The sequence below is a fragment of the Cebus imitator genome, unplaced genomic scaffold, assembly GCF_001604975.1.
Source record: "Cebus imitator isolate Cc_AM_T3 unplaced genomic scaffold, Cebus_imitator-1.0 Scaffold156, whole genome shotgun sequence".
Classification (NCBI taxonomy): Eukaryota; Metazoa; Chordata; class Mammalia; order Primates; family Cebidae; genus Cebus; species Cebus imitator.
The window spans coordinates 1106749-1129028 of NW_016107471.1; the positions used below are offsets into that span (position 1 = coordinate 1106749).

General features: G+C 33.4%; 1 protein-coding gene across 1 annotated transcript in view; it reads left to right on the plus strand.

Annotated features, from left to right (window-relative positions):
* The window catches only part of PTPRQ (protein tyrosine phosphatase receptor type Q), a 255887-nt gene that overhangs the window by 215338 nt on the left and 18269 nt on the right, over positions 1 to 22280 (plus strand). Inside the window, exons 43-46 of the mRNA XM_037743831.1 lie at positions 8461 to 8487; positions 9149 to 9230; positions 12318 to 12408; positions 17747 to 17823. Coding sequence (XP_037599759.1) covers positions 8461 to 8487; positions 9149 to 9230; positions 12318 to 12408; positions 17747 to 17823 — 277 coding nt within the window. The remainder of the gene's footprint in view (positions 1 to 8460; positions 8488 to 9148; positions 9231 to 12317; positions 12409 to 17746; positions 17824 to 22280) is intronic.

Consider the following 22280-nt stretch of genomic DNA (forward strand, 5'->3'; position numbering starts at 1 on the left):
ATTTTGGCTTTAATAAGAATTCATAATTTTTGACTGATATATGCAATTCTAATAGTTTACTTTTTAAGTGTTTAAGTTTTGATAAATCCTGGTCATTAATTTTACTTCTTTTCTAAACTTAAGCTATCTTTGCAAACAATGGCAAAAATTTGTGAATCCAGAATACATGTTCTATACGTAAAATGAAGTTGGAGATACTTAATGCTCATGTTCTTGTGATAAAAAATCAAAACTAATTCAGTGTGTTTGTATACTAAACAAATAATGAATCTTTACTTCCAGATATTCTTCATTTTTCTTTAGACGCAAGGAGATTTTTGTCATCCAGTAAGTTACTGTGATAATGCAGAACTCTGCTGTGATTATTTTAATCTTGTCAGGTGGTGTGCTCTATATTTTAAAATGCACAGTATTGAACATCTTCTTGTTTAATGTGCTATTTTTCTAAAGCTACCCCAAAAAGCTATACTTTCTACTAACAATGTGTCCTTTATAATATTGCATGCTGTTGATAATGGTAAAGTTAATCTTATCAAAATGCACATTGACTCATAATGTGCATATCCTGAGAATTTGCTGTGTTCTCATGTTGTGTTAGGATTGATAGCAAATTAAGTTTTCACCTAGATTCCTGTACAGGCTTCTTGTTCTGTTATTAACATGACACAATAGCTGAGTTCTGCATCTGGAGGGTGGAGACTATATTTACATTTCATACAAGCTCATTTCTGTAACTGTAGGTGGTTAACCTGCAAGGACCAAAACAATGACATTTCTTGTTCTCTGACTCTCTGGTGCATACACAGAATGGCATATTTCATGGAAACTTTATTTCTGCACTGTCTAGTCGGGAGCCAACTGTGCATGCTGCCAGGCACTCCCTTGATACTCAGAAATGCCATCTGTATCCTGGCACAAACATTTTTGGATACATTCTGAGAGTACCATAGCAGAATATCAGCACTAGCAGGGACCCCAGTAACTGATTGAGTGCCCCAAACATAATAAATCTCTTCAGGTAAAGAATGTGAATGAAGGAATATTAATGGAGGCAGAGAATTAAAAAGGCATTTGATTTCAAAATCATACACTTTACTAAAGAAGAGTCTGTCTTCATGAGCTATAGGGCTGAATGGGGCCAAGGCTCCTGATATTCTAGTCAAACATGAATAGTACTCAGCATTATTAAAATAGAGGAAGTGATTATTTCTACTCTAATCACATTTAGCATTTGGGAATCATAAGTAACCTTGTTTTAACTTCAGATTAACTAGTCATCAAGTTCCCATTGACAGAATTAAGATACTTTTATGAAAGTACATTTCCTTCAGAGGACCTGCTTGATGGGATTCAAACATTTGTCTAAGTAAGACACTGTTAAACTAAAGATTTAATTGATCACATTACACATAGAATATCCATTTCAACCAGCACTCAGAGTTAAACCCTGGCCATTCCAGACTTAGAGGCAATTTGGTTGAGCAACTCTGCTAAATGTCTCTCTTCATCTTCATAAAATATACTTTACCTATTTCTTCTTCTTCTCTCTCTCTTTCTCCTTCCTCCCTGCCTTCCTCTTTGCTTCCCTCCCCTCTCTCCTTTCCTTCCTTCCTCCTTCCTTCTTTCCTTCCTTCCTTTCCTGCTTTCTTTCACTGTCTTGCTTTATGCCATTAATATCTCAGAGAAAAAAATGCCTTCATTTTTGCAGAACCCTCACCCTAACACCAATTTTCTTTCCTGTAATCAGTGAATTGTACCCTGCTCAGTCAGAGCCCTTATCCTGACAGAGCTAAACTTAATCTTTGTTTTAGTCAGAACCTTTATAAAACACCTCTACATACATCATACCGTTTAAAGTATATCTGTCTTGTTCCAACTCTAGTTTTGTGAGGTTGCTTCTAACATCTAACAGAGAAATGTTATTACCTGCCTGCCATCCTGAATAATAGGCAGTAATGCCTTCTTTTCAGCTGGTGTAGTGTCTTCTGTCTCCTATTCATTGAATCCTTGCTGAGAACCCCATTCATCTCTTCACACAGCTTTGATCAGTCTCTTTCTCCTCTCTATTTACAACTTCTACCCCGTTGCCCTGATGTAGCTAAACAATTCCATGGTTTTCATTTAGAATATATGGTTGACAAAAGAAGACTTCTGGCAAGAACTTTTCTTCAAATGTGCTAATGTGGAAAAGCTTAGCAATAAGAAAAACTCAACTTTTACTACACTGGGGATCATACCTCTCAGCTCTTTGACATTGGGAAGAATGTTGCATTCACTTCTCATCTAAAAGGTTATTTCATCTTGATTAAATAAAAATAAATAACAATTAGGTATCACCCAAGTGCTAGGCACTGTTTTAGACACTGGGAATAGTGTGATCAGAAAGGAAGAGACATTGCTTCCAAAGAGCTATCTTTCAAATTTAATGCTCCTTTTAAACAGATTTGTCCTACACATATGAGGAGACGTGTTGAGAAAGTAATACATATCATCTACTATTGTTTTCCTGATTTATAAAGTATTATATGGCCAGGTGTGGTATCTCATGCCTGTAATCCCAGCACTTCAGGGGGCCGAGGTGGGTGGGTCCCCTGAAGTCAGGAGTTTGAGATCAGCCAGGCCAACATGGAGAAACCCCGTCTCTACTGAAAATACAAAAATTAGCCGGACATAGTGGCAGGTGCCTGTAATCCCAGCTACTCGGGAGGCTGAGGTGGGAAAATCACCTTAACCTGGAAGGCAGAGATTTTGCAGTGAGCCGATATTGTACCATTGCACTCCAGCCTGGGCAACAAAAGCAAGACTCCGTCTAAAAAAAAAAAAAAAAAAAATCCATTACTCACTTGTTCAAATGGCATGTTTCTCTTATAAAGCTATAAATTTTTAGAATCAGCTGTATAGTACCAACCATGGATTAGGATATTTTAAATTTGTATTGAATTTATATTGGGCACCACATAAACATCAATGATTTGGCAAAAGAGTAAAGAAGGATGTGAAAGAAGATTACTTTCAAACCCCAAAGAAAAATAATAGGAAATAACAAAAACGAAGGCATCTTTAAAAGCATTAAAGTAGATGCTTTTGATAAGCGATACATAATTGTAGATGTAGAAGTAATTTATGATTCATCAGTGACTTGATAAAATACATAAACTAAAAACTCACAATATCATGCAAAACTTGGAAATATTTATATTTTACCAGAGAGCTAGATTCTTCAAAAATTTAATCTACCAGGGAGCTAGATTATTCACAAATTTAATCTAAGTAGCAAGTATATGCTATGGGATACAAATACATATTTTTACATTAATCAACAAATTTGAGATTTTTTAATTTTTAACCTAACATCACTGGTTAAGTAGAAAAAAAAGGTTCTCAGTTTGTGCCATGCACTGGCAGTGCTGGTTGAAGCTGCTCAGCTATAGGCTATCATTTGTGGCTCTCTATTAGGACTGTATTTTAATTCCCTGTAGATTTCAACTAATTGACCTTGAGGGAAAGCTGAGTCTCTGTGACAATATGGTCTTCAATCACCACTGCCAACATAAATAAATGCTTCCTTTCTAGATCCATCAAGAGTAATCTGAGTGGAATTTAAGTTTTTGATAGGCTTTAAAGAAATGAGTCCAGACGTGAAATAAGACTCTTTTCAACCAAAATATGTAGGATTTAAGACAGTTAAGATTCATGTAATAAAAAGTGTTTAACCCTTTCTGTTGGAAATTAGTCAGTTATCTTATTGAAATCTGGACAGTTCCCAAATTGATTTATCCAGTAATGAACTGAATATAGTCTGACAGTAACCTTCACTCTCATAAGTGAATGAGAATATCTTACCAGTCTAAAAATGTTTTCCATTTAACAGTTTTTTAAAAATTTTAAAAATGTTAATAGAAGATTTTTTATTTGAGTTTGTTTGAGTAGCTCCGTGGATCACTTCATTTGAAACTAGCACTACTGAAATACGTTACTGATTTTCATGCACATCAATTTCTGTGAGGTTTTGATGCTAATTTAACCAAACAGTTTTTCTCATTAGGAATTTAATTATACCTCATCAGTGATAAGTTAGTGCATTTTCCTTATAATATGTCCCATTTTCTTTTCTAATTCTCTGTATAAATTATTCAAATTCATATTTTGTTCTATATAAACATTAAAGTTTAAAACCTCAAAGAAAAATACAATTTAGAATGCAGCCAATACCTAAGGGATAAATACACCTATACAACATGAGGCTAAGAACCAAAGCAATGATAAGTATACTACTGACGAAAATGAAGAAGGAAATATCTAATTTTTATTTGAAATAGGTAATTTATCTCAAAATGTCTTCTCTATTTGAACATTCCTGATTAGGTATTTCAAGATTTGAACTCACAAATGATTGTGACATAAGTACAGACTAGAAATTACATAAAAACTGGACTACTAGAAGCCTTATTTCTTATGTTATTTAAACATAAATGTGAAGAACAGATTCCACAACGTGATTAGGTTTAGATAAAAAAGAGTGATACAGAAGAAAATAAAACCAAAACAGATTCCACCTCTTTTTCTTAAAGTGTGTGCCTATTTATCAATTACTTGAGTAGACAAGAGAAATTTTATTGTTCATTTATCTAACTTCCTAACAAAGTGCACCTGTTAATTTACAATGTTAGATGATCTAATATGGCTTTTGCTTAGACTCATATGCTTTTTTTTTAATGAATCTATTGATCATATATATTTAAAGCTTCGAGTTAGGATCTCTTGAGAATTCTGTTTCTTAATAATTTAGTGGGAAAGTGTATTCGATTCAGATATTCTCTGACAATAAAACCAGAATATTCATATTTTGCTTTCTGTCTATCTTAATCTGAATTCACCCACAATTTTATATTTAACATGATTTATTTAATGTTTACTATGAATAATGTTATGAGGGACATCTAGTAAGCCAAGTGTTAATCCTGCCCCAACCCTCAAGTGTATATGAACCCAAATGCTTGTATCCTTAATGCAGGGACTTATATAGTCATAGTATAACATAGAAGATTATTTGTTCTTGGAAATTTGATTTTACAAAGAAAGGAAATTTTTTTTAGAAGAACAGAGTAAGATCAGTAGGATAGTTAACATTTGAATCAGGTATTACAGAATAAGTAAAATTTCTGTTGTAGAAAGAATGTCTGGAATGGTATAAAATTGAGGGGGAGGGATACCTAGAGAATATCTGGAGTGCACATAGGATGTATGAAGGGGAGTTACAAAGAATAATGTCAGAAATGTAGGCATGGTTAGAAATTTTTTACATAATTATATGAAAACTGAATTATTATGGTCATCGTATTAGATATTCGTTTGGAATCTTGAATTGAGAACTAGAAATCCAGACTTCGATTGAAAATCTAGATATTCATGACCACTATATTTTAGCACAATATAGTTTATCCATCTTTGAGTACAATAAAGAGAATATTCTTGTGGAAATAATGGAAAAAGTCCCTTCCTTATATCAGTATCAATTGTAGAACAGTATGGATAGGAGCAGCTTGAGTTAAACAAAATAAACTAGAAATAGTAATTATCATACTAATGATAGTAACCAATACTTATGTATTGCTTACTAAAGCCAGAGACCTTGAAATCTTTTTACATATATGAACTTAATTTACCAAACTATATTTTCCAAACTAGGACACTGATGCACAGAAAAATTAAGTGTTGTACATGATAACGTAACTAGTAATTGTTTGAGCAGGTATTTGAAACCAATACTGGCATCAGATTTAAAATAAGGCAAGAATTCACAAATATCCACCCAAACCCAATATAGCCAGTTATGGTTTAAAACTATCTTTAGGTGGACATCACAAAACACATATCATTATTATCCCTCTTGAGGGGCGAGGGAGCTGAGGTGTTTATTCACCAACTCTGGTTAGTCATTGATTGACGGCTGTTTCTGGGGACTCTCCAATGCTTCCAGCCTGCATGCAGGAGACACTCTGGGGAGAGTGGCAGGTGCTTGTAGTAGTAAACCATCTCCTTGCATGGGAATGTTGAGTACTTAGGCGATGTGGGTCAGGCACCAATGGTGTCTGTACGAACTTTTAAAAATGTGAGTTTCTGACAGAGGAGCAGAAGATCAAACACCGCATGTTCTCACTCATAGGCGGGTGTTGAACGATGAGAGCACATGGACAAAGGGAGGGGAGCACTACACACTGGGGTCAGTTGGGGGGAAATAGGGGAGGGACGGTGGGGGGTGGGGAGCTGGGGGGGGATAGCAGGGGGAGAAATGCCAGATGTAGGTGATGGGGAGGAAGGCAGCAAATCACACTGCCATGTGTGTTCCTATGCAACAATTTTGCATGTTCTTCACATGTACCCCAAAACCTAAAATACTATAAAATAAATAAATGGGGAAAAAAAATGTGAGTTTCACAGCACTTAATAAATTTGCAATGATGTGTTTCTGCAAATATATGTTTATGGTTAGTGAGATTTTAAATGCAAAACGAATTACGAATAGTGAAACAAAAGCAACTTTTGATAGAGTTTTTCACTAAAAAGACATGGACTTAAAACAAAAAATATAAATTTATTCAATTAATCATAACTCTGAACTGAAGAATGGAAATAACTAACATCTATTTTAGATTCTAGTTAACCCAGTAGAAATACTTTTTTTTAGTACCAGCTTAATTAATCCTCTAGGAAAAAGGAATCTCTCCACTATAGGATGGCAGTCTCATTGTCCTTATATAGATGGACCACTAGCCTGTCAGTAAATCAGATATAGTGTGCTTAAATTTTACAAATTACAGTGGAATATTATTTTCTGTTGTTATGAAAGTTATCTCCACACAGCTGAAGAGTTTCTATGTCCATGTGGTAGCAGGAAAATAGATCTTGCTAATCAAAGCATCTCAGTCATTTATATCTTAAGTTCAATTAATCAGAATTTGCCCAAAACAACCCTCTATTCTTTCCTATTTCTGAAGAAAAAGATAGCATTGGAGCATTGGGCAACAAGTTATCTTAAGTGAGCTAGATAGTATGTATGGTTGTAGCCCATAGCTGTCTTTCTTTCTTGCTGGTCTCTGCTGAGGGGTAATTATTTTCAACAAAGATTGATTGTTGCTTCAGTCCCCACTGCATATGTTACTATGTCAGAGATATTTCCAGAGCCTCCAATATTCAGACATTCTATTTTCCCTTCCCCAAATCAAGGATTCTTCTCATTTTGTATCCCTTTCAGCCATCTCCATATCCATCTAGAGTCAGGAATTCTTTCTTGCTTTCTTTAAATCACTCTAGGGTATTGTGAGGCACTCTTAAGCTTATTCACCAAGACTCTTTGTTACCCACTGCTACTTTGTCACTTAGATGCCCTGTTTGGTAATGGGATAGTCTACCACCTTATGTTTACCCCGAGAAGCTAGAAGATACAATATCTCCTTCTGCTTGGGGACACTCATCATTAATTGAGAATTCTATCATTCTGCTTTGTTATACCTGCTTCAGCACTCCCATATATTTCAACAATTCTGGTATTGTAATGAAATATACTTCCTTTTAACTCATGTTTCCTTCATCAAATACACCTCTTTTTGACCATTTTTATATGTATTATGCTATGTTTTCCAATCCGATTATTTTCTTTTATTCATTCTTCAAAAAACATAACTTCTTATAAAAATTCTTCAATTAAAGAATATAGTAAAATCACTAATATTAATTTAAATTTAAAACTCTGAAAAAGTCATATGTTCTTTATTTCCTTTCATTATATTTTGTGCCTTTTGTGTTTTTTGCAGTGCCAATTTGTTGTGCATGACGTGTTATTAATGATACATGCATCTCTAAGTTTGTGTGTGTTGTGTAATCTATTTAGTTGTTAAAAAAGATCTTTGTTTTTTCAAAGTATAAATAATTTGGCCAACAATTTGTCACAAAAAACAGGTCTAAAATATGGAAAGAGTTACAATTTGTTGTTTTTGTGTATTTATCCAAACTCACCCATTAAACAATACTAAGGCAATGTGATGTCATTTTTCATTGATTCATTCTGTCTGGTTCAGCACTTTCTATAGATAGAGGAAATATTTTTAAAATCTGCATTAACTCTTTTAGAACACTAAATACCATGCAATATATTAAAAAGTGACCTATTTTTAATGTAGCATCCTAAGTGCCTAACATTTTCAGGCATTTATAATGACATTTATAATAACAATAATACCTTTTTGGCTGGAGGAAGAAGCAAAATTATTTGCCATGTTTGAGTCCAAATAGTATAATTTCAAAAAAATTAAGTGAAATTTAAAATAATGATCATATATTAAAGGCATAGCACATTTTAAATTATTTATTTATTATAATTTTCTGATTTTAATCTGCAGTTCTTTCAGAATTAGCCGTCCACTCTGACTCACAATGCATTTAACACAATCTCTATTGCAGGTTACTTAGTTATAGGAAATCCATCAAGTAAGTTTGTTAATATTTTTTCTTCTTTTTGAATATTAAAGTTAGATGTACTAACTCAGTAGAACCTTAATGTGTGATTCACTTTTTGTATGTTTGTTGGAAAAACCTCCAAGCTGGATATAAATCATAAAAGCATGACTAATTGCACGGTAACTGGAGAAATGCTTTCTCTCTCTCTGGGGTGAAGCCTGCATGTCTGTATTTTAGCTTGGGAAGTAATACGGGGATATTTAAACTCCTTGGGGTTTAAAAACCATGTCATTATGAGAATGAGGTCACTGCAATATTTTATATCTTCTAAAACCTTGTAATGTATAAAATGCTTTCTGTCTGACAAAGAGGTATTATGTGCTTTAGGATTCAGTGATAACTTTATGCTCTTACATTTAGTTGAAAAACTTTCTTCATTAAAGTGCTAAATCCTTCATTGAATGTCACAAAAATATTGAAGGAATTTTGTACCATGAATACAAAGAAAGTGAGCTTAAAGAGGAAAGGTTAACTTTATAAATATAACAGAGTGACTTTAAAGGGCTGTGTTATTTGTGGTTTTTGAGAGATCCATTGTTCTTTAACTTGTTAACGGTGAAGCCAGTGCCAATGTTAAAGGGAACAAATGCAATCTAACATGACCCCATTTTACACCTTTCTTTATTTGGAGGCCAATAAGCAAGAAATCCTTCCTGCAACATGTTGAAGAGCTCTGCACAAACAACAACCTAAAGTTTCAAGAAGAATTTTCGGTATGTTACTGGCAGTTGTCACAACATTGCAAGACCTCCAGTCGTTTCATGTGTCACATTTCATGTCCATTTTAAGCATGCAAGGCCATGAAGGACTGTAGCCTTGATAATCAATACCCAATTACCAGGTTGATTGTTTTGATAGTAATGTTACACTGGGCAGCCTCTGGTGCAACCTGATCAGAATTATTCACCTACTGTGTCAGGAAAGGTGCTCTTCTTCAGACCTTCCCTGTATTGGCAGCATGACCTTGTCTCTTCTTTGCTCTTTCATCCAGATGTAGATGCAAATATAGAATGATGTATTCATTAGTTTTTGTTTGTAATCAAGGTTTAGGTCAGACTATACATGTAGTTTTATACTTAAGTGTTTATTTTACATTTAGATACTAAATTATTTCATTTTATATTTACCTACTTGGTTTACATGTGTGATATAGATCAATGTGAGACCAGAATTTGATGCTTCCAGAAACTATAAATAAAAATTATTTCTAGAACTGTCCAAAAATTAAGAAAAAAAAACAGATAAGTAATGTCCATGTTTTATAGGGACATTTTAAATATTACTATGGAATAAATGCTGTATCATATAATGAAAATATATAAAATTAAGAATTTGTCACTTTAAATCTACTTAAAAGTTGGGAATAGTTTTATTGTTTTTAACATTCTGCATATCTGTATAATTGAAATTGTTTAAAAACATAAGGTAGATATAAAATCTGCAAGCTACTTTAAGACTTATAAGCATCTTTTCTAACTTAGATGATTTTGTTATTAAAAAAGACAGATTTCTAAATGCCACCAAAAACATTATTTCTATTTTATTTTTTTCCATGAACTTCCCAGTGTGTGAACTTCTGAAACAAAGAATAAAACGATCAGTTTAAATAATTCAGAATTATAATATTTCGGTCTCTTAGGGAATAATAACAAAAACGAGAAAAGATTAATTGCATTTCCTGCAGACTTTTGGTTATGCTTCTTAAGTAATATTGGTCTGGACTTAACAAAATCAATGGTGCCATAAAAGTCTTCCTGGCATTTAGACAGAAAGAACTCTCAATTTTTCAGGAGCAAAAGTGTAATTTCACTAGAATAAGAGCGAATATAATTACATTATGCATGACCGAGTAGATAAAAAGTTTTATTAGCAGTAACAGTTTCACATATACTACATGAGAAAGTTTCTAGTTTAACTTTTTTGAAGACCATAGTTTTAAGAACTTTTAAAAAATTGTATTTTTTCTAATGCTTTGAGAATTTTTAAATGAAAATTATTAAATTACTATGTTCTAATAAACACATTTTTGATGCATATATGTGATGAAACTTTTAACTTAAGACATATTCACTGACACCTTAAATATGTATAAGTTCCTACTGTATGATAGGTATTGTATCTGGCACATTGATATATATTAATTCAACACTTAACAGCTAAGCGACTTTGGGCAAATTACTTAAACTAACTGTGCCTCAATATCTTCGTTTGTAAAATGATAATATCTACATTATTAAATTATGACTATAAAATGATTGAATATAAGCCATACTAAGAACAGTAGCTGGCACAAGTATTTGCTATTATGATGATAAATTTCTACCATAACGAAGTTCATATTATGGTAAGAACTGCAGATGTGGATAAAAATTGCATATATACTGTATCATGATGAAGATAGGCATAAAGATTGAGGATAAAATCTGCTTGTATATCAGCCAGAAAAGACTTCATAAAAAAGGTGACTTTTGAGATGAACTTTAGGATGAGCAGAAATCCAATGAGAAGATAAAGGAAAAATGTGCTCCAGGGGGAAGAAAAGGATAAGAATGCAAAAGCAGCCTAAGTCATCTGTGGTCCCACTAAAAAGAGAGGAAACAACAGGAGAAAGAGCTAAATAGGGAGACCTGTGGCCTTGTGCACCCTGATAAGCATAAGACTGCTCAGTATACCATTACCATCCAACCAACCTGGTGTTTCAGCATTGCTTACGAAAGCCAGAGCTGCTTAGGCCTAGAAATGGAAACTTTTATGTGAAATAATTATAAAGTATAAGTGCTCTTTCAGTTCATTTAAACTCACCTTTTTTCTCCATTCTTTATGTATTTCCAAAACTTTGACACAAGGAAGCTGTTCTAGGACTCCTCATTGGGTTAAAAAATTGTTTTTTAAGCCTTTGGTGCCAACACATCAGAATTCAGATCTTATACCATTCCTGTCCCTTAATACATACCCACATGTAAACAACTGTCCAGATTTTATTTTTGAGGAAGAATAAGGAAAGGAAACTTACCCAATTAAAAGAAATAATTTATGTTGATGTTGAAAAACTGTTAAAACACACATTGTTAGTGCTTTTTATGGAATTTGGTAAGCTGAGATTTCTAAAATGGAAAACTGTAAATTTCATAAATGTAAATTTTAAGCCTAACAAAATAATGAACATATTGTCTTATATCAGACTTTTTAATGATGCTTGCTTTGCCAAGAGCAAGGTGGATGGATAATATCATAATTTTTCATCAAATGCCAATAATAGATCTTCTTGACACTTCATCTGCATCTGATAATTCTTCATCACACCTTTGCATTCCATTATTGATTTAACAATGCCTACTGAGAACAGGAATTGACCTCTGGCATCTGCTCAAACTGACCAATGTTGTACCAATTAATAGGCATGAAATCACACTGCCTGAGGAGAAAAAACAAAAAATAAATCATTGAAATCCCTCTTCCTACTAAGTAGACATTAAAATATTAAACATTAGTGTGTACCCAATGAAACATTCATAACATATGGAAAATGGTCACTAACGTGATTGCCACAGCTTAAGCCTTCCCAAAGTGCAAAGAAATTATCTCAGAAAGGCCAATAGCCCAACTGACCAACTTTATTCAGGATATTTGTGGTGAAAGCTTAGGTAAACTCATTACTGTTAACTTGACCTTGTTTCGACAGTTACAATAGGTGCTTTTAATTTAATTTTTTAAGGTTTAGCGCAAATAACTCTTTTAATTAGTAAAATTTCTTGTTTACCTCTGTTAAATGTAAACTTTGCAATGACTTTATTTTACAGGAATTACCAAAATTTCTTCAGGATCTTTCTTCAACTGATGCTGATCTGCCTTGGAATAGAGCAAAAAACCGCTTCCCAAACATAAAACCATGTATGTGCACTTGTTGGTTTTGGTTTAGCTAGGAAGTATTTTTAAATGACTACCATCTTAACTTTTTTTGTTGTTTCCTAATATGTTTTATATTAATTGAATTATAATAATGTATTCTATGGCAGTGACTATCAAATTATATTTCTTTCACTTTGTTCATATTTATTTAAAGTTAGTGTATGTGGTTTTCAGCTTGTTCATACAAGTTCATTTATGCAGGTGCAGGAAACTGTAGACCTAATAGTTTCTTAGCTTTGTCATTTAACCCAAGTAACAAACCGGTTTAACATCTTCCTACAGACCTAGCATCAAATGCAAAGAGAAAATTTACACTTAGTTTTGTGCATTAGTTTCCCTTAAGAGCATAGCAGTGTTTCCTACGGAACATAAAAAAATGCATTGTAAAATATTCTTTGAAGATCAGAGTAAATGCACACTTACATGAATTCGTTTTACAAATGAAGCAGGATTGTGCTTCACCGTAGTAAACACAGCTTCATTTTTCTTTTTTTGTGTGTGGAGGGGAACTGAAATTGCCCATTATTAGGGGGGGAACTGAAACTGCCCAACATTTTTCAATCAATAAGAAAATAAAGTATTATTTCTTAAAGAATTAACAGTGATGTGAAAGGAAAATATGACATTTTTCTGTTACTAGTAGGTATATGTTTAATATATTTTTGAACAGATATCCCAATTATCAATATTCTGATTCAATACATTTTACACTATGAAATTAAAATGTGATATTGTGATGTCCTGAAACACGGTTTCAAAGTCTAGAGTTTTAAATGTTCCCAGTTTTAAAGATAATATGCACCTGTGTGTATATATTTTTTTTCTATGCCTTTTAAAATGTATATTGGGGAAATTGCTGTAGTTCTTAAAACTTGAGCTCTTCTTTCCAAAAAGACATAGACCTAGAGAAGGATGTAATCACAGAGTGTCAAATTGTAAAGGACATGCATGGGAAGAAACAGACCAAATTCTGATATTATGGAACTAGAGAATAACTTATGAAGTTCACGAAGGAAACAAATTTAAGAAAACATGATACAGGGGGTAGTAATCTTCTAGAATCTGTTAATTTCTAAGAAGTAGAATAGGATGAAAATACAAATAGCTTTAACCACCTAAATCCTTTCTGCAATAAAACAAATCATAAGTAAATGATTTTAAGAGCAAGATGACAAATAAAATTTTGTTTTAGGAAATAAACATTCACAATTTCCTCCCTCCCTCCCTCCCTCCCTCCTTTCTTTCCTTCCTTTCTTCCTTCCTTCCTTCCTGCCTTCTCTCCCTCCCTCCCTCCATCTTTCTCTTTTCTTTCTCTCCTTTCTTTCTCTTTTCTTTCTTTCTCTTTCTTCTTCCTTTCATTCTTTCTTTCTTCTCTTTCTCTCTCTTCCCCCCTCCCCTTCTAACTTCTCCCCCTCTCCCCCTCTTCCCCCTGCCCTTCCTCCTCCCCTCCTCCCTTCCCCTTTGCCCTCCCCTCCCCCCTTCCCCTTTGCCCTCCCCTCCCCTTCCCTTCCTTTCTTTCCTTTCTTCCTTTCTTTCTTTTTGGAGTTTTGTTTTTCTTGCCTAGGCTGGAGTGCAGTGGCAAAATCTCGGCTCACTGCAACTTCCACCTCCTGAGTTCAAGCGATTCTCCAGTCTCAGCCTCCCAAGTAGCTGGGATTACAGGCACGCGCCACCACGCCTTGCTAATTTTGTATTCTTAGTAGAGACAGGGTTTCACCGTGTTGGTCAGGCTGGTTAAATTTCGAAGACCAGAACCTTTTATTCTTCCTTTTAGAGAGTTAAACTAGATTGGGTACAATGTAAGTTTAAAAGTTATGGACATTCCTTTTTTTTTTTTTTTTTTTTTGAGACGGAGTCTTTCTATGTCACCAGGCTGGAGTGCAGTGGCACGATCTCAGTTCACTGCAACCTCTGTCTCCCGGGTTCAAGTGATTCCCCTGCCTCAGCCTCCTGAGTAGCTGGGACTACAGGTGTGCACCACCACACCTGGCTAATTTTCTGTATTTCAGTAGAGACCGGGTTTAACTATGACCAGGATGGTCTCGATCTCCTGACCTCATGATTCACTGCCTCGGCCTCCCAAAGTGCTGGGATTACAGGCCTGAGCCACTGCGTCTGACCCCATTCCTATGTTTTTATATTTATCTGCACCTAAATTTCATCCAAACTATTTGCTTCATGCTTATTTGGTGGTATTCTGTGAAAAGAAATAATATAATCTGATTAAAGGACAGTTACTGTGGAATAATTGGTATTTTTTCCATTGTCTAGAATTAATGCATAATATATCAGTATGTATAAAGTAATTCAAATACATCTAACCTATTTCCAAAGAGTGTCTAATTTGAAATATGTAAAATTTGATATATTAGAAAGTTTTTTTACAGTGTGACTTTTCAATCATTTATTAAGATGTCAGTCCATTATTATCTGGGTCCCTTTATGACTACAAGAAATGTTAGACAATTTTAATGTATTACAAATAGGATGAGAAGAGAATAAGAGTGGTTGATGGAACTAAACAATCTTAAAATAATAAAAAGGACTGAGGAGTATGACTACGCCAATTTTCCATATTCAAATTAATAAGATTTCCTGGGTTACAAACCTGTTTCCCCACTAACTACATTAGTGACTCTGAACATATTATTCAGTGGCCTTGTACCCCATAAGAGTATTGTAAAAATTAGATGAAATAATGCTGTAGATCACTTTGTCCAGTATTGGAACACAGGAAATACTCCACATATTAGTTCTTATCTTATTGGTTAATAGATCACTTCCTTTTAAGAGCTGCTAACTTTCTGGGTGAATAAGATTAATTCATAGGCATGTAGGCTGCTGTCTGGAGACAACAAACCCAAGTCTCTAGCCTGGGTCAGCTGTAAAGTCACAGCCACACCTATTCTATGGGCAAGTACACCTCTCTCTCTCTCTCTCTCTCTCTCTCTCAAACACACACACACACACACACACAAGCATACACTAGACACAAGCAAATAAGATGTTTAAACTAAGTAGATTCTCCTATTGTGCTTGCAGAGAACCCATAAAGCTGAAGAAAATTTATTTTTCCTATAGAGATTGAATTCATTTTAATATAATTTGAATTTTAGCTTGAGCCAGCTAAATTAAGTGTATTGTTTCTCTCCCCTGAGTAGTGCAGAAAGTAGAATGCCAAATATCACAGTATGTTTTAGAAGACATAAGCTTATATAACACTTTTAAGATACTAGAATTAGTAGCAAATACTTGCAGAAGAGTTTCCAAATCTCCATTTGACAGGCATCTATGACCTTCAGAAATATTCTAACACCAGGAAGAAAAGCTTAGCTTGTTGTTGACTCAGATAGTTATAATTAGGTACATCTAGTGAATGGAAGCATAATGATTCTCTTCCTTAGTTACAGGACTAGTTACAATGTCATTCAAATAAATCATACAAAATTCCATAACTTTAGGACATAAATCATTTGCAGAAATGTGTTTAATCATTCCCATTTCTAACCGTAACCACACTGAGCAAGCAATTGTAACTACTAACAATACAACTAATTCATTTTAACAAATTATGTGCTTAAGTTTTAAGAACCCAGGAACATGTATTAAGTGCCTATTATAAGCATTCATGTAAATTTTCTTCAAGAGGGTTATACAAAAGCTAAGTTATAATGACATCTTATAGCTGAGGTAACCAAGGAACAGAGAAGCTAAGCAATTTACCCAAGGCCAAATGTATGGTAGGCAGATCATCTGGAATTCAGACCCAATCATTTTTACCCATTTTTCCTCCTTGAAAACAAACAAAAGCCTGTCAAAACAATTAGTAGTGGATATTTCATGTCATTTCCATGCTCAGTTAAAATTATTACTGGATGTTTTGATTATAATATCAACTTGGTACTTTCACAGAAAAAAAACAATTTCTGACATTTTTCTTTGAAAAAAAGTAATGAGTACAAGGTATCTAATTTTACTAGATCTTAAAATATTCTAAAAAATTATAATTAGAAATCTGAAAGAAAGAAAGAATAGGCAGATAAATTAATGGAAAAGTATAAATGGTCTAGAGATATATCTAACTACCTAGAAAATAAGGTGGTGTTTTGAATCAGGGAGAAAAGATGAAATGTTAAAAAATTGATACTATTTGTTTTTCCAATGACAATGGATAAGCAATAAAAGATATATCTATACCTCATTCCTCAAAAACAATAACAAAAAAAGTCCCAATGGGCCAAAGTTTGAAATACTTAAAACCAGAAAAATCCATGAAATTTTCAGAAGAAACTATGATTGTAAAAATAATAATAATTTGGTATGACAAACAACTTTGACAAGTGGTACAAAATCCAGAAGCCAAAGTGAAAAATAATGAGAAATTTGATTGCATAATAATATAAATTTTTATACGGCAAAATTGATAGATAAAGTCAAGGACAAACGACAAACTAAAAAGAACATTTTAATTCATATGAATGACAGAAGGCTCTACGAAGCCTTCTGGTTTTAGCATACTTTAAAAAAAAATAAAAATGGAGAAAACATGAAAGGCCATTAAAATGGTCAATAAACATAAACAATAAAAGCTTAGTTTCTCTTGTATTTAAGGAAATCAAAATAAATATCATGAGACATTAATTTGTATATGTCAAAAGAACATAAATAAATTAAAATGTTTAATAATATCTTGTGATAGTGAAAGTAAGAGAAAACAGAATTTTTCAAACACTTTGGTTCAGAGTATTAATTCAGTTAGAGAACAATTTAGAAATATTTTTCAAAATTTGGCATACATATATATAATTTAAAAATTGTACTACTGGTAATATAGTATACAAATATCTCCTACATATATGCAAAATTTTAGTTATGTCGGTTCAGCATTTTATAATCACAAAGTGGATCATTTAAATAATAAAGGGTTAAATAAATATGTTATTGTATATTCAAACAGTGATATACTGTATAGTTTTTAAAAGTAATGAGCTACATATCTTTGTTTATGCTGAAATGGAAAGATATATATAAATAAAAAAACTGTTTGCAGAACAGACTGTATATCACTCCATTTGTAGCTAAAGAAAACTAGAATGCAAAGAATATGTTTAGAAAATTCTGGAAATATATACAAGGACATATTAATAGTCATTGTCTCTGGGTAGTAGAAATATGGGAGAAGAGATAACTTTTTAAATTTACCACCGTCTGTGAAGTTGGCATGTTATATTATGAACTCCTTTGTAATACATTTACAGTAAAAAAAATTAGTAACAATGTAAAAAGCCAATTAGCATTGATTCCTTATATTTTCTTCTAGATAATAATAACAGAGTAAAGCTGATAGCTGATGCTGGTGTTCCAGGTTCAGATTATATTAATGCCAGCTATATTTCTGTAAGTTAATACTTTTATATATTTTATAATTGTATAAAACATAACTACTGAAACTGTGTTACCTTTTCAATTACTTAAAACAACAAATTCATCACAACTCCTATGGACCTTAATATGCTAGCTATTTACAACCTCATGTTTTACCCTCATTTTACAGATGGGGATATGGATATGCCTAATAGAGATACTAACTTATCAACAATTATTTCACCAGTTTGTGGCAGATGTGCAACTTCAGGCTACATATCCCTGTATCTTTCTACGAATTCATATATTTTGTTAATGTATTCTCCATCCACAATGAAGTCTGCCAATCTCTGTGAATTAAAAATGATAAAAGGACAGTTATGTCCATGTAATATAAAAATCTATTATGCAGCTCTTCCCTTCTAGATTCGCAGTCCTTCAAGGGGGTGATAACACTGTCACCATCATAGTTACATTGAAATTTTGTACGCACCCAAGACCTCCACTTGGTTTGTACATTCATGGAATCTTAAAGAAGGAAGTGCCCTTAATTTGACCATTCACCTTGGAACTCTATTCCTGTTAGCCTCTTCTAGCATTGATTCATTCACTTTTTCCTAAGTTGTGAACAATACAGGAAATCATTGTTCATTTCCTAAGAATCTGAACAATGATTCTATCTCTGAACAACTCTGTTTTACAGTTGTTGTTTCTGTTTTTTTTTTTTTAAACCAAGTTATGTCCCTTTATCTTCTTACCCACTGATGTCATTCTAATGCATAGCAAGCATAACCATCTTCATTACAATGAATCTACAAATAGATGAAGATTCCCTCTGCTGCCCACACTCTCCAGAGGCTTTTTCTTATTCATAGGTCTTCTCACCCATACCTGCTATTTCCTTCAGTTCTATTAAGGCTCTTGTTATATGATGTTTCACCCTTTCCCCAACATCAAACATACCTGTGGTGTGTCCCAGTGCCTCCAAGCCATTGTCAAGGGTGAAAAAAAAGAATTCATTCTAAATTCTATATTCGTTGATAATTAATCTAAAATTACAATCATATATTGGATCCTATTGTCAAAGGAGTGAATAATGGGAGAATTTGAGACTTTTCAACCAGAGAAATGAAAGAAAGTTTGGAGAAGCTAAGGTATTCTTTAAATTTCATTCTATTTTTATGATAGAACTTTTAATATGTATTTAAAGAGTTATATGTATATCTTATAAATTTACTATTATTGTAACAGTTTATTCATTTATCAAATGATTGATTCCCTTAAAAATGTAATTCTTCTGTAAACATTTTGGTGAAGTCTTATGCTTGCTAATTTCCATTGTAATCTAAACTCTACAGCATGTTGAATTTTTACTTGGATTTACAAAATGATGCATATGCGCATTTAGATATTTAAGTTTAATCACTACTCTAATAATTAAATGCCATCAAATAGAACAAGGACAACTGGCTGTATCAGTGACCTATTGATTTGTATCTTTTTTATTTACCAATAAGTAGATACAAATCAACAGCTCATATTGTCTAATGTTCCATCAGGGATGACAGTACAGGATATGACTATAATTAAGAAGGAAACCAGGCAATTTTAGTAGGTGTAGCTGAACCACACAGATTATATAAGCAAAGTAATTTTCACAACTCCCTAGTGTCCCCTTTAAATATTATAGGCTGTCAGCAGACAGCTATGAGCAAATGATAACGTGATATGAGCAATAAGCTAGGAAGCCTGAAGATATATATTCTGCTGTAATCAAGTGATGTTGTAATACAATAAAACTTACAACAAAGTCCCTATGACCCAATGTAATGATATGCATAATCATCGCTGAGCTACATGGCAAGCAGGCTCAGATGGAAAGTACAAGAAGGCAGATTTCCATATTGGGGCTGGCAGTGTACTGTAGCACTCAGAGAAATCTTCTTTGCTTGGGATGCCAGGAACAAATGAGAATAGATATAGCAATGATACTGTAGTGGCCCTTACTTTCCACCTACATATTCACACAATCTTCACTTCATAAAGAATGTCTGATACCTCAATTTCTCCCTACTCCCAAGTTTTGTTCTACAGCACCTCCAACTAAAAGTTCATAAACACTTGTACCAGGAACAAAAGACAGAGGCCATCTATGAATGGATTCTCGGTTTCAATTTCTTTGGAAGCTATAGTAAAGGGAAGAGAACTATAGAAGGAGGTAGGAAAGAAACAAAATAACTAGTGTTCAGATAGAAACATAAAAAACTGAAATCTCGGGAAGAGACAGAGGAGGACCAGCAGATGGTCTGAGGGATGTTAAGACTGGGATATTCCGCCGGGTGCGGTGGCTCAAGTCTGTAATCCCAGCACTTTGGGAGGCCGAGGAGGGTGGATCACGAGGTCAAGAGATCGAGACCATCCTGGTCAACATGGTGAAACTCTGTCTCTACTAAAAATACAAAACATTAGCTGGGCATGGTGGCGCGTGCCTGTAATCCCAGCTACTCAGGAGGTTGAGGAAGGAGAATTGCCTGAACCCAGGAGGCGGAGGTTGCGGTGAGCCGAGATCGCGCCATTGCACTCCAGCCTGGGTAATAAGAGTGGAACTCCATCTCAAAAAAAAAAAAATAATAAAAAAATAAGATAAAAGACTGGGATATTCCAGCCAGGGTTTGTGACTGGGTTAACATGCCAATGTGTGTTTTCCTCTGCCCTTGGCCATTCTTAGGAATGGTGCTCCCAGAGTTAGAACTTGGGAAGGCTAGAAGATTTTTGATGAAGGATAGACAGCGAAAGAGGTAGGAAGAAGTGATATTGCAGCCCCATAATCTGCCACCAACTGTACAAATGAGGTTAGAAATGTTTTCAAGAGAGTCAAAATTGAAAATACTATGATTTTAGGTATAAGAGGAAGGCTCTGACCCCCCCAAATTATCTCTACTGACAGCTTGAGATGCCTGCAACACTATAACTTGATGACAGCTTTTAACACAACTAGAGATTAAAGGCTATCATGCAAATGGTTGCAGTAACATCAGAAACATTAGATTTGTTCCCATGTTGATAGAGCATTATAATACTAAAGAATATTGTGTCCCTGAAAAAGTGAAATACAAATATCTGGGAGATACATTTTATAAATCAAAAACAATCAATTAATATGAATTGTCTTCTCCTCTTTGATCCCTCCACACTTTGTATGTTTAGCATAGCCCTTGTCATATTCTAACTTGTAGTGATCTCATTTATTAATTGCCCTCTCTGTTTAAGGAAGAGCATAACGTACTGGGCGTTATATGAGGGTGAACATGTGTATTTCCTCTTATCTAAGTACCATGTAAGGATGGAGATTCCGTCTTCATGATCTTACTATCAGTCCTTCAGTATGCATTGAGGACCCCTAAAACACATCCATATAAAAACACAAACACGCATGCATATTTATATGCATTATTTATAAGGATTTTCTAGACAATTTGGGAGATATTAAAATGAAGTATCTCTGCTTTCAATGGCATTGTAATCATGTAAGATGAAAATATATATATATATATACATACACATGTGTGTATCTCTATATAAATATACTTGTATATGTGTAAAAGTTATAGTTTATATGTATATATGTTTATGTTTATGCTTATATCCAATGTGTAATTCAGTGAATAATTAAAATATGATTTAGTAGCAATAAATAAAGTAGGGTTGATTATTATTTCTACTTTATCAATGTAGAAATTTCACTCAAGTTTCAGATCATACAGCTACAAAAATCAAAGAAGGAATTTGAACTCAGGTCCATTTGAACTCTGAAGCATATGTATTTATCTACCTAAATATAATTCTGTATATTTATAAATTATTTATAAATATATAAACATATATACATTTTATACTTGTGTGTATAGATATGTATATACATATATATATATATATAAATTCTCCCACTATTCACTTTTTTAGCAATAGGATCCAATATATTATTATAATTTTGGAATAATTATCAAACAATATGGAATATGGTGATATATTTGTTTATGCCTATATGTATACATTTGTACATAAACATATACCTATGTGTATATATACACACATATATGTACACATACACACAAACATATACATATAGGCATATGCAAATATATCACCATCAATGCCCAACACATTTTATTTAGCATAATAAAACAATTGAGGGTGTTTGCTGGAGTAAATATAAACTGCACATTTTACATTTTTTTCCATAAAGCTAAGCCTACTTACTTTCTTATATGGGTAAATAAAGAAAACTTGTTCAAGGACATTGATAGGCATTAAGATGTCATTATCTCCTATATAATATGGATAAACTTTAATCTAAAAAATATGAACTTTTTGGAAACCTTTACATTTATTGAGCACTTCAAAATTTTCAAAGCAATTTCACATTCCTTATTTTACAAACAGTCTTCAAAATGACTCTCTGAGGTGTGCAATAAAATAATGATTATCTC